General features: G+C 44.2%; 1 protein-coding gene across 19 annotated transcripts in view; it reads left to right on the top strand.

Annotated features, from left to right (window-relative positions):
- epb41l2 (erythrocyte membrane protein band 4.1 like 2) overlaps nt 1–15,239 on the top strand; it is a 68,944-nt gene that overhangs the window by 29,106 nt on the left and 24,599 nt on the right. For 10 of the 19 annotated variants that reach the window (XR_006247189.1, XM_043218968.1, XM_043218967.1 and 7 more), the window contains exons 9-17: nt 42–129; nt 2,231–2,383; nt 2,480–2,577; nt 3,929–4,101; nt 8,174–8,259; nt 11,934–12,008; nt 12,132–12,155; nt 12,780–12,839; nt 14,511–14,669. Coding sequence is in view for 18 of the 19 variants with exons in the window: in XM_043218968.1 (XP_043074903.1) it covers nt 42–129; nt 2,231–2,383; nt 2,480–2,577; nt 3,929–4,101; nt 8,174–8,259; nt 11,934–12,008; nt 12,132–12,155; nt 12,780–12,839; nt 14,511–14,669 (916 nt within the window). In the remaining variant the exon portion in view is untranslated. The remainder of the gene's footprint in view (nt 1–41; nt 130–2,230; nt 2,384–2,479; nt 2,578–3,928; nt 4,102–8,173; nt 8,260–11,933; nt 12,009–12,131; nt 12,156–12,779; nt 12,840–14,510; nt 14,670–15,239) is intronic. The other 9 variants (XM_043218966.1, XM_043218965.1, XM_043218964.1 and 6 more) reach the window with 5 other exon arrangements.

Raw genomic sequence — 15,239 nt, 5'->3', positions numbered from 1 at the left:
TCCTGATAACACCCATCTCGTGTCTCCACCTGCTCTTTCAGGGGAATGACTCCGGCCCAGGCGGACGCACAGTTTCTGGAAAATGCCAAGAAGCTCTCCATGTACGGCGTAGACCTGCATCACGCCAAGGTAGACCATCTCCAGACTACAGTGTCTTATGTTCAGCAGTCTCTGTATTCATCAGCCCGTGGCTGTTTTTGCTCACTAGCACTCCACATGAAGCTCATATATGGATACATGCACTGTTCAGCCGTTTAATTTGACCAGTATTCGGTGCTTCCCACACATGTATATTCGTCCAAGTTTTTATTACTATTATTGTCCTCTTACACTTGTTTTTATCTGAGATAATGAACATCTCCCCTCTCCGTTTCATTCTGCTCGTTCTGACGGACTCCTGTGTTTCCCATCATTTCGGCTGCTTTTATTCCATAACAGGTACATATCGACAAATTGGCATAGTGACCTAGCTATGGTTCAGTTGAAAGATGTCTCCAGTGCTGGCCGTGAGCCCAAGCTTTGAAGTCCTTCAGAGAAACAGCGCTTTCAGTCGGCCATACCGGGGCAGACTCCTCATTAAATACTTTACAAAACAGCACTTCCAAGCACCTGTGGCTCACTAACTATTTGGACTTGTGTACATAATTCGCCTCTTAATATCTTTATAATTTGTTACTCAAATGCCGAGAATGAGCCAAAACCACTGCATCTAGTTGCCTTTTAGTGTAAGTTAGATCTATTGGTTTATTTTAGACGATGTTGATGATAAATCAGGATTTAAGGAGTATAGTGAGAGTGTTTCCTAGTACGGTGTTTTGCAGTGTGTGTCCGTTCATAGAGCAGAACAGATCTGAAGTGTCAAAACTCGTCTGAACGCAAATTTGACGCAATGACATCATAAATATGTGACGTCACCAGTATCACAAAATTCTGTGGAAAGCACTGAGTATTAAAGTTAGATCTGTGGCCTGCTGACCTCTGGCCCCGGCCGGAGCTTCAGCTGAACAAACACTTAGTGAGTCTGGGAAAAATATTCTGTTGCCATTTTTAAAGCGTCGCAGGAATATCAGCTCTCCGGCTCTTTTCCCAGCGGGACTGGTGACCGTCTCTAGTCTGTCCCTCTCGTGTGTCTCGGTCTCTGCAAACTGAAGGTGAAGCCTGCCATACTCCATTAACACCGTGCTTGTTCTTCACAATCTCATGACCTTTACAATCTGACACATGGGGCTTTGTTAGTCAGGGTTTTTATTCTTTACTAAGATTAAAACCATTATAACACACTTTCGTTACAAATTGAAATAATATAAAATATGTGAAACTGAATCTTAAAAAAAAATAAAATCTTTTTTTACATTGCTCAGATTTCCAACACACAGTTGCGAGCGAAAAAACGTCACTAAGAAAAAACTCTCACATGTGAATTATTTCCTGTTTTGATCCGTGAGTCTCTCTGCAGCCTGAGGCTCAGCCTCTCTCCTCCGGGGGTCAGAGGTCACCGGAGACCTGCGGTTTTGAGCACTTACTGACGCACTGATGTGTGAGAGATCAGCGGGAGCCGTGCTCGTGTTAAAAGCCTCAGCGATGGCGACAGATAGTCTGAGTTCAATCTGTTATCGGCGCTTTCGATCTCGGTTAACACAGACTGATCAATAATCAGTGCTCCACGGCCCGAAAGATCCATTTAGGATGTTACATAAACCCATTCAGATAAGTGCTGGAGCGGCGGCAGTGAGCGCCAAGATGGATGCCGTTTATAATTCTATTAAGACACTGAAGAGTTCGGAGTGATTTATAGTGATTGTTTGTAACAGCGGGTGTCGGGTTCTTCTCTGAACCTCTCGGGAACGCTGACCTGCTTTACTTCCAGTGTTACTGTAGAAGTGAGCGACGAGTCCAGATTATTGGAGAAATGTCAGTAATAAACCGGAGCGATCCTTCAAAACATACTAAACCAGTGTCCTGAAGCTCTCAGAGCAAAACAAAACAAAGACCGATCATTCACACAATCAGCATTCTGAATGATATAGTTTCAGTATAGGAACCATGTATTATTTTGGCACTGGTATTGGAAAAAAACAACCAAATGACACCCAACCCTGGTCTTAACCCCATAATAAGTACTTTTATTTAGTAATGTTACTCAGTACTACTTTGACTAATTATACTGTACAGTTGTTACCGTAAGATAAAGTGTTACCTGTTTTTAGTTAAAGACTCCTCTCTTCTCCAGGACTCTGAGGGAGTGGATATCATGCTGGGAGTGTGTGCAAACGGTTTGCTAATCTATAAGGATCGTCTGCGGATAAACCGCTTTGCTTGGCCCAAAATCCTCAAGATCTCCTACAAACGCAGTAACTTCTACATCAAGATCAGGCCAGGAGAGGTAGGACTGAGCCAAACACATGTCTGAGGCTGATGGCGATCGCGGCCCGTAACACTGATAACATCATCAGTGTGTGTGTGTGTGTGTGTGTGTCAGGCCGAGCAGTTCGAGAGCACCGTCGGCTTCAAGCTCCCCAACCACAAGGCTGCCAAAAGAGTTTGGAAAGTCTGCGTTGAGCACCACACCTTCTTCAGGTAATCATAGCTTACACCTCACAGGACCAGAATCTGTCCTGGAGCATGAGCCGTGTGCTTAATTATTAAAAGATTCGCCGATTTTCAGTTTATCCAAAATTGTGCAGCTCGTGTGTGTGTGTGTGTGTATGAGAGCGTGAAGGTGGCTGGACACGAACAGGTTGTCATCTTCTCTTATGTCATGTGTGTGATCAGTGTAGCGTATAAGAAGCACAGTGAGGTGTGTGTGTGTGTGTGTGTCTCCAGAGAGCTGTGACACATCTAACATGATTTCAGGTGCGCTGCTGTCTTTCGTGTCCTCTCATATTTGATATTTTAGCTGATTTACAGTTGATGGTCTTTTCTGACGTTGTTCTTCAGCTGTTTTATTGGCATCTTTTTGTGCGGGTGAAACACCGCTTACACAAAACAGGACTGATTTCAGTAAGTTGTTCGGCTCCTGATGTTTATTTTCTGCTGTAACTAGCAGAAGAGGAAGAGATGCACTAATTAAACGTCACTGCTTTGGCCAATAATTTCATCCCTTTCTAAAATGTGTTTTTTCCCACCTGTTTTACTTTTTTACAAATGTTTGGTGCGCTGAACTCAAACACACTGCAGAGCTGCTGTGATTCTGGGATTACTCTCTCAAACACGTGCCGATGCTCTTCATCCAAGTTCAACCTTCCTCTTTTCCTCCGTTTTTAACACTTCTTTTTTCTCAGTGACACCTGAGGAGCAGAACAGGACAGGCTTGAAGGAATGCTCTGCTGAGCTGGAGATGCTGATCATCTGTGACATGCTGTCCTTAATTTGGACTTCCCTTAATGTGTTCATTTTGCGCTCATGCCATTCAGTTTTAACGAACAGAATCGTCAGTCGTTATATATTTCTGCCAAAGTAAACGTTTGTCGCTGATGGTTCTGCTTGTAACTGAATGCAGTTCGTTGATGTGGTGATCTCAGTCAACATTATCAATAGCTTTTGTTTTAGTCCCGCTCTGCATGTACATACTATGTACAGTGCTTATTATAGTGTCTACCAGATATTAACTAAACCTACCATTAAACCTAAATTTAACCCACAGGGTTACTTTTCTTATTATTGATGAATCTACCGAGTCTTATCAGGCCCACATTAAAAGACCAACACAAATGAAAGAAAAGTAATGCTGAACCTGTAGACGCTAATGAATCTTGCAACAGAAGCCCTTTTCACCTTTTCTGTAACGTTGCAGTTTGACCAGTAATAGATGGGTGTTGTTCAGTAATCTGATTGTGGGGTTTGAATTGATTTTTGGTTCCCAAACCTGTTCTTGATGATTGATTGGACGTCTGTAGATACTGTGTGATGTCTGTCTCTCTGTTCACAGGTTGGTTTCTCCCGAGCAGCCCACCAAGACCAAGTTCCTGACTCTAGGCTCCAAGTTCCGCTACAGCGGTAGAACGCAGGCCCAGACGCGACAGGCCAGCTCCCTCATCGACCGGCCCGCACCCTACTTCCAGCGCACCTCCAGCAAACGCATCTCACGCAGTCTTGATGGAGGTACTCTGTCTGTGTGTCACACTAACACTAGCTTCCCCCTCACCGAATGAAGCGGCTCTCCATGGGTTCAGAACAAGGTTCATGTGAAAACTTGACATGGGCTATTTCAGTGAATTGGAAATATGGGCTAGGCAATACAGCTCCATTTTTTTTCAAAATCTTTAATTTTTTAAAACTTTGTCCCCCATCTGGAGGCAAGTTATTGTTACTGAAATGCATGCATTGCATTGTTTATTGAAAAAATAAGGACTAGTTATTTAAACATATAGACATACTGCAGTAATCTCTTACTGTTTTTTTGAAAGCAAGCTCAAACAGAAGAAAGAAATGTTTTTTGTCAAACGTCATTCATCTTTCGCTCTTTTAGATTCAATCTCACATCTAAATCCGGTTTCGGTCCTTTTCGATGAGCAGCCAGTGGCATGAAAACAGAGAAGAGAGCGTTCACTTCATCATGATGAATATGTTTTTCACTTCATGTTTAGGTGCTTGAGACCTGCCTAATGAAAGCCTCCGGTGTTGTGACTGTGTTGAACAGATGTGCAGCAAACCGACTGAAAAGAAAACATCTGATTAGTGTTTAACAGAGATGGCTGCAGTCGTCAGCGTAGTTGAAAAAGTGGTAAATAAAAACACGCGTGCAGGAGTTTGACAGCAGAGTCAGAGTAGTGAAACAAAAGAGCGCTATTACAGCCTGGTCCGATTGGAAATATACTGAGCCGTGTGTGTGTGTGTGTCCACCAGTGCCCTCACACAGAAACGCACAGGATGTCTTTATCTGCTCCCACAAACTCTTTGGTCTCCAGTCAGCGTCGTCACTGAGGCACAGCGCCTGTTTCTTTTTCAATACAGCATGCCCAAATCTCATCTGTACCCTCAGAGGAGCAGAAAACAAGCGTGACGGCTGATGTTAGCGCAGCAGGCGTGACGCAGTGTGTTTGTCAGTGAACTCTTCTCCAGGCCGTGTGAGCTTCCAGGTTATGAACTCTTTATCTGCAGGAAATCTCCCAGCGGTGAATGAAGCCGTTCAGCTGAGGTCTCTGTGTTTGTGTGTGTGTGTGTGTGTGTGTGTGTGTGTGTGTGTGTGTGTGTGTGTGTTTGTGTGTGTGTGTGTGCTAGTTTAACCTACATTATAAATGTCTTCAGTAGAATGATAACTCTGCTGCAGCAGTCCACATGAAGACGACAGATTAATAAACGCGTTATAAGACTCTTGATCTCTAAACTGAGGGTCTGCTCTGTACAGACGTGCGCTCTCTGACCTGCAGTGAGTAAATCATCGCTCAGCATCTATTTCCCTCTCTTTATGAATGGGCCCAGGTTTGTTTATCTATGGTTGGTCTGCCGCCGCCGCTTCTTCTCGTGTCCCGATATGTTTTGGGCTGAGGGCTGATCTTGTGTTGTATTGTGTCCGAGCGCATGAATAGACGTAGCCTTATTGTCCCGGCTCTCTGCCGTGGACAGACACAGGAAATGGGGGACATCTGTTTCCTGTCTGTGGATCGAGCAGAAGAGATGAGCTAAGAGGAAATGAGGGTTTTATTGGCAGAGCAGAATGAAGCACAGAAAGTATTATGTGTTCATGATAAACTCATTTGATCAGGCTCAAAGCAGACGCTCCACAAACAAACCACTGCAGAAGAACACTGAAACTCGTAAACGATGTAAGTATTTTAACCTGTAAGTCCTCTCGGCATTGCAGCGGCAGACTTATTTCACAGATGTTTTCTGTAGTACTTCAGGAGAACTTCTGACATTCATCAAGCTTAGTTTGCAGAAAGTTTCCCATCAAAAAAAAAGGCCCAATATTTGTAAAAAAAAATTATTCTGTCTGGAAAATAGCTCAGTTTTAAAGGGCGTTTCCTCTTGCAGGAGCACTGCTGTGATTGGCTAACGGTCACACTGTAGCCACTCCCTCGTTTACAGCATGCTGTGTGTTTCCATGCTGGAGATTGTCACTGTGATAGAGACGCGCTTCATTTCCAGCATATCGGTGTTGAAGTGCTGCTTTTACTTGCTTTGCAGAGATGCTGCAGCTTCATTAGTTTTGAGAAATTACTTTTCTCATTCATTTGCCAAGGTTTAAACATTTGTTTTGGTTGCAGCTTTCATGCTTCTTGGTTTAATAGAATTAAAAACATTTATTATAAACGCACTGAAACGTTCTAAATAAAACCACCTGTATGTCTGGAATAATTCACAAAACTAACTGTAAAATATGAACAACAGATGAAAAGGCACGCGATTAAGAATAAGCTTCAGCCATGCATTTCTAAAGCTTTAGCAGATTGTTGATGGCTGTACTCAACATTGTTATCCAGCAGCAGTGAGATCTAGTGATCGAAGGACGGAGATATTGGTTCAGACCACATCTGCATAATAAAGGGGCGTGTCGAGAAGAAAATGTGACCATTCTCTTCATGGAGCTTCAGTGTTATGAGGAGCATTCCTTTAAGAAGTGGTTTGGTCAACATTGCGAGCGATCAGGCTAAAGATAGCTTGAGCTCTGGTCCCTGTCAGCAGCGTCTCTCGTCTGCCCTGGACGTGACGCCGGGCCATCCAACAGTCAGGGTGTGTTCTGTGTTAGAGCGTCTAGCCCTTTATTTTGTACTGGTTAGCACGTGGTCAGCGTTCACCTCATTCAGAGGGCAGTGCGTTAACGCTCTCAGGCTGAATTATGCTCAATAATCCATCATAACAAAATACATCATCCCGGCGAGTCGGTACGAACGCTAATGAAAGCTTCTGAGAATCAGCTTTCCCAGCTCCTCTCCTGTTTCTCAGCGGTGTTTTGGTCATGTTGAGGACGCCCCCTGGTGGATGCGAGGAGGACTGCAGGTGGCCCAGTTGTGCTGCGTCTCAGAGCTGTCACGGGGTGACATGATGAAGCGGACGTCCCAGCAGCACAGGCTACATTAGCCTACTTTCACACCGCTCAAAGCAGGTCATGCCGAAGCGCTCTCGTTCCTCAGCACCCTCTGATCCATTATTCACAGCTTCTTCATGGAGAGCAGCACGTTTAAGTGTTAGTACTCTATAGTGTGGACTGTAGTGCTCCACTCGTTTACCAGAACACACTCTCTTAAGAGCACTTACGTAAACCATATCAAGATTTTGTGTGTGTTCTGTGTGTGATTGATGTCTTTGGACGTGCCTGTCGTTTGACCTCAGGGGCTTCAGAGTCCCAGCTGAGGTTTTGGCCGCGTTTGGAATGAAATACTGGCTTACTTATGTTTATTTTAGTATATAAAGCTACAGAACATGCCATTTTAATAATTTAAATAGTAGGGTATGCTATATTGTGGATGCCTGAGATCAGCACAGGGATGATGAATTCAGTAAACGGGGACCAGTTGAAGTCAGATGATCTGTTCTCTTGAATGTCTGATCAAAAGAGCAATCAAAGTAAAAACATCGGCTGGTGTTACTTCTGAAGTTGTAGTTGTAATATTGTGCTCTTGACTACACATGCGCACTTTTCGGTACGCAGGGATTTCTGTCACTACATGGGCCAGAGTGAAGCTGACCTCTAATGATTTCTCGTGGGGATGTGAGGGAATTTCAGCATTTATAGAGGATAGTCTCTCAAATCCAGTGTTTTTCTCCCATTTGTGGATAAATTACCTTCTGCTTTTGAGCGTCACATCTCTGATATTGCTTACGGATCGATGCAAAAGTAATTTTGTAAATATTTAGTGATCGCTGTTGAGTCCTGTAGAGTGACTGTTGCTCTTCTGTAATGCGTAAGCATGTTTTTTAGAATACCGCAGCAGTTAAAAGAATTATACTATAATATTTAAAAGAAAAATAACTACAAGTTGCTGTTTGGTATCACTGCATGTTTCTTTTGTAATTAAATTCACAAATGTAATAATTTAATGATATAACAGTTTAAGGAAAACTTAATTTGAAGTTGAGAATGTCTTTTTAATTACATTTATTTAGTCACCTGGAAATAGTGCAAAACTCACAGCGTGAAGTGGCTTCATATTTGAAGAAGTGGACTACTGACTAACGGTATGTTTCTGTGTGTGTGTGTGTGTGTGTGTGTGTGTGTGTGTGTGTGTGGCAGCTCCTGTGGTGAACGTGAGCGATTACAGTCAAGCTGCAGGCGCTGGAGAGAACGGCCCGGCTCTGGAGCTCAACTCTGACTCTAAGGTGAGAAAGACGCTCTTCATCATCTTCATCAGTCCTCAGCTCTGTAGGAAGTGCCCTGGAACAAAAAACTGGCTATCGCCCTGCTCACTTATGCTGCGTACTGCGACAGAGTTTCTCTCTTAGGGTGTTTAATGAAAATATTTCTTTGATGTTTCTTTTTTTTTTTTTTTTATCGATCCCGGTTAGATTTGTTGAAATAACTCGAGCTAACCCTAAAACATGCTGCCGAAATGTTTTGTAATACACTGGGATCGTCCTCTGTTTGGTGACATTACCGAGAGAAAGCTCCATCCCCAGCTGACCCGTACGCCTCGAGTCCGTCTGCCACCCCGACGTGACATTTCCCTGTTCGTCAAAGGCCTGTATTCATGGCGTCCGTGAGCCCTGAAGGAGCGCTGGCATTCCTGCCGTGACCTACAGCTCTCACATGAAGAGAGTCTTTCACAGACGCCCCACACGCAAGCCAATGGAGGATGTTAGCGCTTTGAGAACTTCGTCCTGTCTGTGTAATGCCCTCAAACGCACACAAGCCAGCTTTGTGACAGTAACGGCGTTATCTAGCCCGTTATTGGCTGTTTCCGTGGCGACTGACATTCCACCTCTCTGCTCGTCAGCAGCCTGTTCGTTAGATACGATGTAGGTCCAGCCCGCTGAGGAGCTCCTGATTGAGTTGCTCTCATTTAGACACTGGAATCCAGACAGATGCCTCTGTGTTTCTCTCAGGGCCTTTTCACACTTGGTCTGAACCAGAGTTCACTTTCCCTCCACCAGTGGTTTACCTGAACGGCTTCTGCCACAGATGTGAAGCAATTTTTACAAATCCCTTCTAGAGGTCAGCTGATAGTGGACTTTGCCAATACCGATAGCTTGGTTAGAACACACTGGCCGAAAGATTAATCAACTGATAGTTGATACTGAACAAAAACTGAATAATATCTGTATAATAGCAGCAGACCCTTCTCAGTTGCTTCAACGACGATGCAAGCCAGAAAACTATCACGGTGCCGATTAATTGTTAAAACTGATCCTAGTCGACCTCAAATCATTACTTCTGCAGCTCACTTATTTAAATTAGGCCAGATTACTTTAATACTGACTAAACTGTTCTAGTTCTCATAAACCAGACCCAAAAAGATTAATGCGGTTCCCAACCAAAAGTTTGGTTTGTGACCTCAGAAATGAAGCAGAATGTCTCTAATGCCATTGGATTTACTACTAGAACTTTGCACAGATGAGCACAGCGGACTTGCAAAACAGGCAACAAAAGCAAGCTGCTTGCTAAAGGCTGTTTCTTGTGAGATGAGCAGCTTTATATGCATTTGACATTCTGTAACACAGACTGTTTCATGTTAATAAACAATAAAATGACAGTGTTTCATAATATATAATGTGCTGGCCACAAGATTACCAGAATTGACCACAATTTTATGCTAAAATGATGCACTGTCATTAGTCGTTTACGTCCGCAAATTAGCCCAGATTGCTTTTAAACCAACAAAGTCAGAGCCCAAACACTCTTAAGACCCATTCACACCAAGAATGATAACTATAAAGATAATGATATTAGCATCCCCACCATCGAATCTTCTGTTTATTCTAAGCGCACACTCATCTGCTGCTTTAAATTTTCCAGCTCATCGAAGTAGCAGGATTGATTCTAATTGGGTGTCAGTGTTTTTATCGTTCAACAATTCGCACTAATATTGTTTCGCTATGCACTTATCGTTGCACTTGTGGTGTGGACTGTGCTGTTATTTAATATTGACAACAGTTTTTAGAACTACATCTTATTCATTGTCTTAGTTATCATCCTTGGGGTAAACGGACTCTCATTGAGAACCGCTTTTACGCCTCTGAAGAAACGGAAACTGGATTCCACAGCCTGGTGTGAAAACTCCCTCCTCTCTCCTCCTGAGCTTCTGCACCAACACTCTGCCAGCTTATGTTGTCTAACGCTTGCCCACACACACACTAGCACACCCCTAAATACCAGAGTCTCTCCTAATGTGTCATCCCTCACCCCCGACCTCGACTCGGCTCACTGACTAATGTTGTGTTTCTCTCTCCCCTTCTCTTTCCCCGCGCACTCCATGTCTTTTTGCCATACACATTCCTCTTCCGTTGCATTCTGTCGTTGCACCCACGCAGTCTCTCTTCATGTTCCCATTTTCCCCGTCCTCCTCCACCCTCTCCTCACTGCCGCCCACCCTCGACACCATCTCTGAGCTGGACGTGCTGTCCGACATCTCCGAGGATGAGCCCGACCTCCACCTGGAGCCGGACCTCCTCCTGGAGCCGGACTCCGAGCCTGGAAGCTGGCTGGCCGAAGACTCCGGCGATGGCGAGAGTGCGTCCGAAGAGCCCTGCTCCACCCTGCCCTGGCTGGGTCTGTCTGTGCTGCGCTTCTGCAGGGCTCTGCACCTGCCCTGGCTGCTGGACGAGGACGGCTGCATCAGTCTGCCCTGTCTGCCGGAGGACTGCGCCGCTCTGCTCCTGCCCGCCGGACTGCACCGTCACCTGCCTCTGTCGTCCCCGTCCCTCCTGCCCTCCTTCCTGCTCCTCTTCGCCGTCGTCCTCTCTGCCTGCCAGTCGCTAGCGCTGTCTCTGCTGCTGGCGCTGCCTCTGGCCCTGTCCCTGTGCTACCTGGAGCCCAAAACACTGGCTCGCTTCAGGCCGGTGGAGGTCACGGCTGAGACGAGCGCTCCGGAGGAAATGCAGTGTGACCCTGCTGCCTAAACTGACCCCTGACCTCCCCGTTCCTTCTTCCCTGTCTGCCTACCTCCTAATCGCTACTGTGTGCATTTTGTCGCTGTTTGCCTCTATAGCTCGTCTCTCTCCCGCTTCACCCTCCAGTGCCAGATTTTCAGTGTTAAATGCAGATTAGTCCCTGCGCTCAGATTGTAGCTGTGCAAATCAGCAGCATTCCAGTGGGACTCTATTTATAGTCCACATCCTGTCTGAAAAGACTCTTTCCTCTTTTCAACTGAAGCGTTTATCAGTCCCAAACCGCTCGACCAGCTTTAAAGGGGTCATATGACGATGCTAAAAATAACATAACTTGGTGTATTTGGTGTTTACATGTTTTGGGATTGTTATTGTTCCTCTCTGGCCCTCCTTTCTGAAACGCGTCGAGATCTGATTGGCTATCCAGTGCGTTGTGATTGGCCAAATTCCAAGTCACTCAAACACCCCTTACCGTGTTTGGAAATTACACAGCGTCTCCATGACAACAATACGACAGCGAGAAAGTTACACCTTCTTTCTTCGCGTAAATATTTGGCCGGCGTTTTGAAAATCTTCCAAAACAGTGATGTAGACACGCAGGGTGTGTTTAAACTAAGTGTTTTAGGAAAGCGTGGATATCTCTTAACTTTTGTAAAGAATCTCTCGTTTACGAATTTTATATATGCACAAACAGCTTGTAACACTCCAAAGATAAACTTGAAGTCGCATCATATGACCCCCTTAATCGTACACTAAACAGCAGACTTATGTATTTTGGATAGATTTCCCTCTGAGTTCATTATAGTCTTTCAGGTATTTTCTAAGAGTCTCAAACAGAAAAGCAGCATCTCGCTCAGGGCTCGCTCCTTATCACTTTGATTGGGGATTCAGGCCTTCCCATCATCCATTCCACCTTTTCAGACTATTTTGTCCATTATTCCACCAATTAGAGTCCACAGGTGGAGGTCGTGGAGAAGCCAAACGCAGACGCGGCCACATCCATCGCCTCTGAAACGGCCTTTGAGGTCTGCTAACCTTCCCAGCATGCATCTGTAATCACATATTCACGTAATTAGCGCACAGTCCACAAATATTGCAGGATGTGTTTTGAACTAATCTTCATCTTTTATCTCCAACGGCATGAGCAGACGGATGACGCTTCCGAGAGAAAGGTCTTTCACTTTTGTTTGAGATGCAAATGTTGTAATTCATTGTCTTTTTTTTTTCATTAATTGAAAGCGATGGGGTTCTTGCATCATGGCTGTTTGATGATGTGGAATCTTGGCTTTCTTTGCTGTGGTGATGGTTGATTGTTTTTATTTGCTGTTGTCCTGTGTTGTTTTTTTCTGTATTTTCAACTGCAAATGAGGTTCAAATCATGTGAGCTCTCTGGAGTAATTTGCTGATTGACCGGCTAAGCAGTGCTAGATTGATGATTTTGATCAAATGCTGATTTGCCTGTTGGTTGGTCACTTCCAAGAGCCCTAATCCAGATCAGGAAATGAACCCAACTGTCACATCAGAAAGCCTGAGAGCATTGAAAATCAATTTAAAGCAGGATGAGGTTGGCTTAAATTAAAGAACATTTTCAATTCAACGCTAAAATGGATATGCCGATATTATCATTTGCAATGAAAATTGCACATTAGAAGGATTTTTTCTGCTGCTCTCAGACTTTCATTTTCCATTATGCAACATTTTCTCCTCATCAGAGATGTTCATCAGATTTGTCTCCAGTTCATTACCATCTGTCTTTTTCCTTTGTGTTCAGATGTGTTCTCATTTTTAATCCACAGAGCAAGTTGAGAGTGCAGGGGGAAAATATATATGTCAGACATAGCAATTTAATGTTGGAGGTTCGTATGTCGTATGTAATCAATGAAAAAAGAAACAAAGAAAGAGCAAAAGCATAACGGATGGTGGACGTGTGTCCCCTTCTCTGGCTACTGTCCTGGGCTGCCTCTCACTCTTCCTCTCTCAGGCTTTGTGTGCATGCTTCAGTGTGTGTGTGTGTGTGTGTGTGTGTGTGTGTGTTGCATGTTAAAGCGGTTCATGTCTGCGGTTGATACGTGGTGTTTTTAACGTTTGTGTAAATGTCATGTGGGAATGGTTCTCATAACAACACTAATAGTATTTCCCTAACAAGACAGGTGACTTTCTGCTTTGGTTGTGGTGATTGTTTACGTTCGATTTTATAACTAAATGGATTTACTCCTTCTGGGGTGACCCTGTCAGTGCCAAAGACACGTGGCTCACGAGCCCTGGGACAGACGCAGACGGGAAAACGTGGCCTAAATGTCAGTGATTAAAGCTGAAGTGTGTGATCACGGTCACCAAACACTAGTAATTTCAATTCCTTTTGGCGAATGATGAATCAAAAAAAGGGTGAAAAACAGATCAATCAAAGTGACAGCCTACTGATGACTTGAAGTGGAGCGAGAGAAAGTGTGTCGTCTTCAGCTGTAGAGGAGAGTGCTCTCGGTGTCTGGTGTCTCAGCAGCAGCTGTGTGTCTTTGGCTCTGAAGAAGTGTTCACTCCAGTCTTCAGTGTGTAAACAAGTCCTGCCTCACTGCTCCCCACACACTCTGACCTCTCACCCGACCCTCGGAATCCCTCCGGTCCACCAGAACCACACCTGTGTCTTCTTCTGGTGAACCGGTGGGATTGCCAGGGTCATCATCCTGAATATAGGGTTCGTTGTTCTAAGTGTGATCGAAAATGAGTGAATGAGGGACAGACACACAGTCCGGGCCATTTTTTAACATCTACAATCTTTCCATAAATGTTCTGCAGCGGTCTTTTAGCTGTGTTATGAACGCCTGGATGTACGAAATGTAAAGATTCTGTTATACTTTGACTTTTTTGTGTTTTAAATACTTAAGTAACCATATTCTGCTTGCGATTAGTTTCTGGAAAGTCTACTGTGGCAAACCGTTGTAAACCACCCGAAACAAACATTGGTTTAGCCAGATTAATGTGGAGTAGAGTGATCTTATCACTATCATTCCCCGAGAACATAGGAGATACCCGACTTATCGACAAGGCATTTTGGCATATATTTTTTTCAAATCAGAAGCCAATGTTTATATTTTAAGCCTGTATCTTGCTGTATTACTCTGCTAATGTTATCTTGCTGTGAATATAATGCCGAGCATCTTCAGGAAATAATGAGTGTTCTTCACTGTGTGTATTTCTGTCCCTCACAACCTCAGTTTCTTTTGTGGAAAATTACTACCCAAAAAAATAATGTTGGACCATCATTAGTCACTGACCTGGCAGCTGTGATCCAAATCTAGCAAGCTTCCTAGCAGCCTGCTGCCTACTATCATGAGTGCGCACTAAATATTATCTCCCTGGAGCCGCTCTCGGGTCAGAAGTTTGAACGGAGCTCAGAACCCAGCTCTTAACATCCGTGTGCGTCAGGGCGAGCAGCGAGGTTCGACTCTAACGTGGTTCAGCTCTCTCCATGACTAATGTGCTGGTTGTTGGTTGTCCCTTTGTCCTCCCCTGCCTGCCTCTCGGAAAAGGACTTGGATAAGACCCAGGAGGATGTGTTGAAACATCAGGCTAGCATTAGCGAGCTAAAGCGCAGTTTTATGGAGGCTACGCCTGAGCCCAGGCCCAGTCAGTGGGACAAGCGCCTGACGGGCAGCCCTGCCACCTCCCTGCGCCTGCAGGCTCAAGGGGTACGTGTGCTTCTGCTCGGGATTCGGACGCCTCCTCAGAAGCTCTGCATGCCCCTCTCGCTCCTGTCTGGGTGTTTTCTGTTGCACAGTGGGACAGTTGGGAAAATATTGCCTAAAGAAGTGTCTTCTAATATTGCATTGAATGAGGGGTGTAATGATTCTCCTGTTTTTTCTCAACGCATATAGCCAAAAATACATCGCATGGGTCAAAATTACAATTTTTTTCTTTTAATGCAAAACATCACTAGGATATTAAGCAAAGATCATGTTGCATGAAGATATTTTGTAAATGTTCTACCATATATATAGTTAGTATAATTGCTTGGAACTTCATTTGGACAAGTTTAAAGGTGATTTTCTCTATGAAGATTTTTCTGAACCCTCAGATTCCAGTTTTCAAATAGTCATATCTCAGAAAAATATCATCCTATCCTAACAAAGCAGACATCAGTGGAAAAATGCATTCTGCTTTGTCTAAATCTCCATTTTATGATCCGAGGTCACACGTATTGATCTTAAAACATTTTTAAATTGTGACCTATTGGTCTGGAATATGGAGTAGTTTGCAAA

The sequence above is a fragment of the Puntigrus tetrazona genome, chromosome 20 (genome assembly GCF_018831695.1).
Source record: "Puntigrus tetrazona isolate hp1 chromosome 20, ASM1883169v1, whole genome shotgun sequence".
Classification (NCBI taxonomy): domain Eukaryota; kingdom Metazoa; phylum Chordata; class Actinopteri; order Cypriniformes; family Cyprinidae; genus Puntigrus; species Puntigrus tetrazona.
This window is presented reverse-complemented; position numbering and strand designations above follow the sequence as displayed.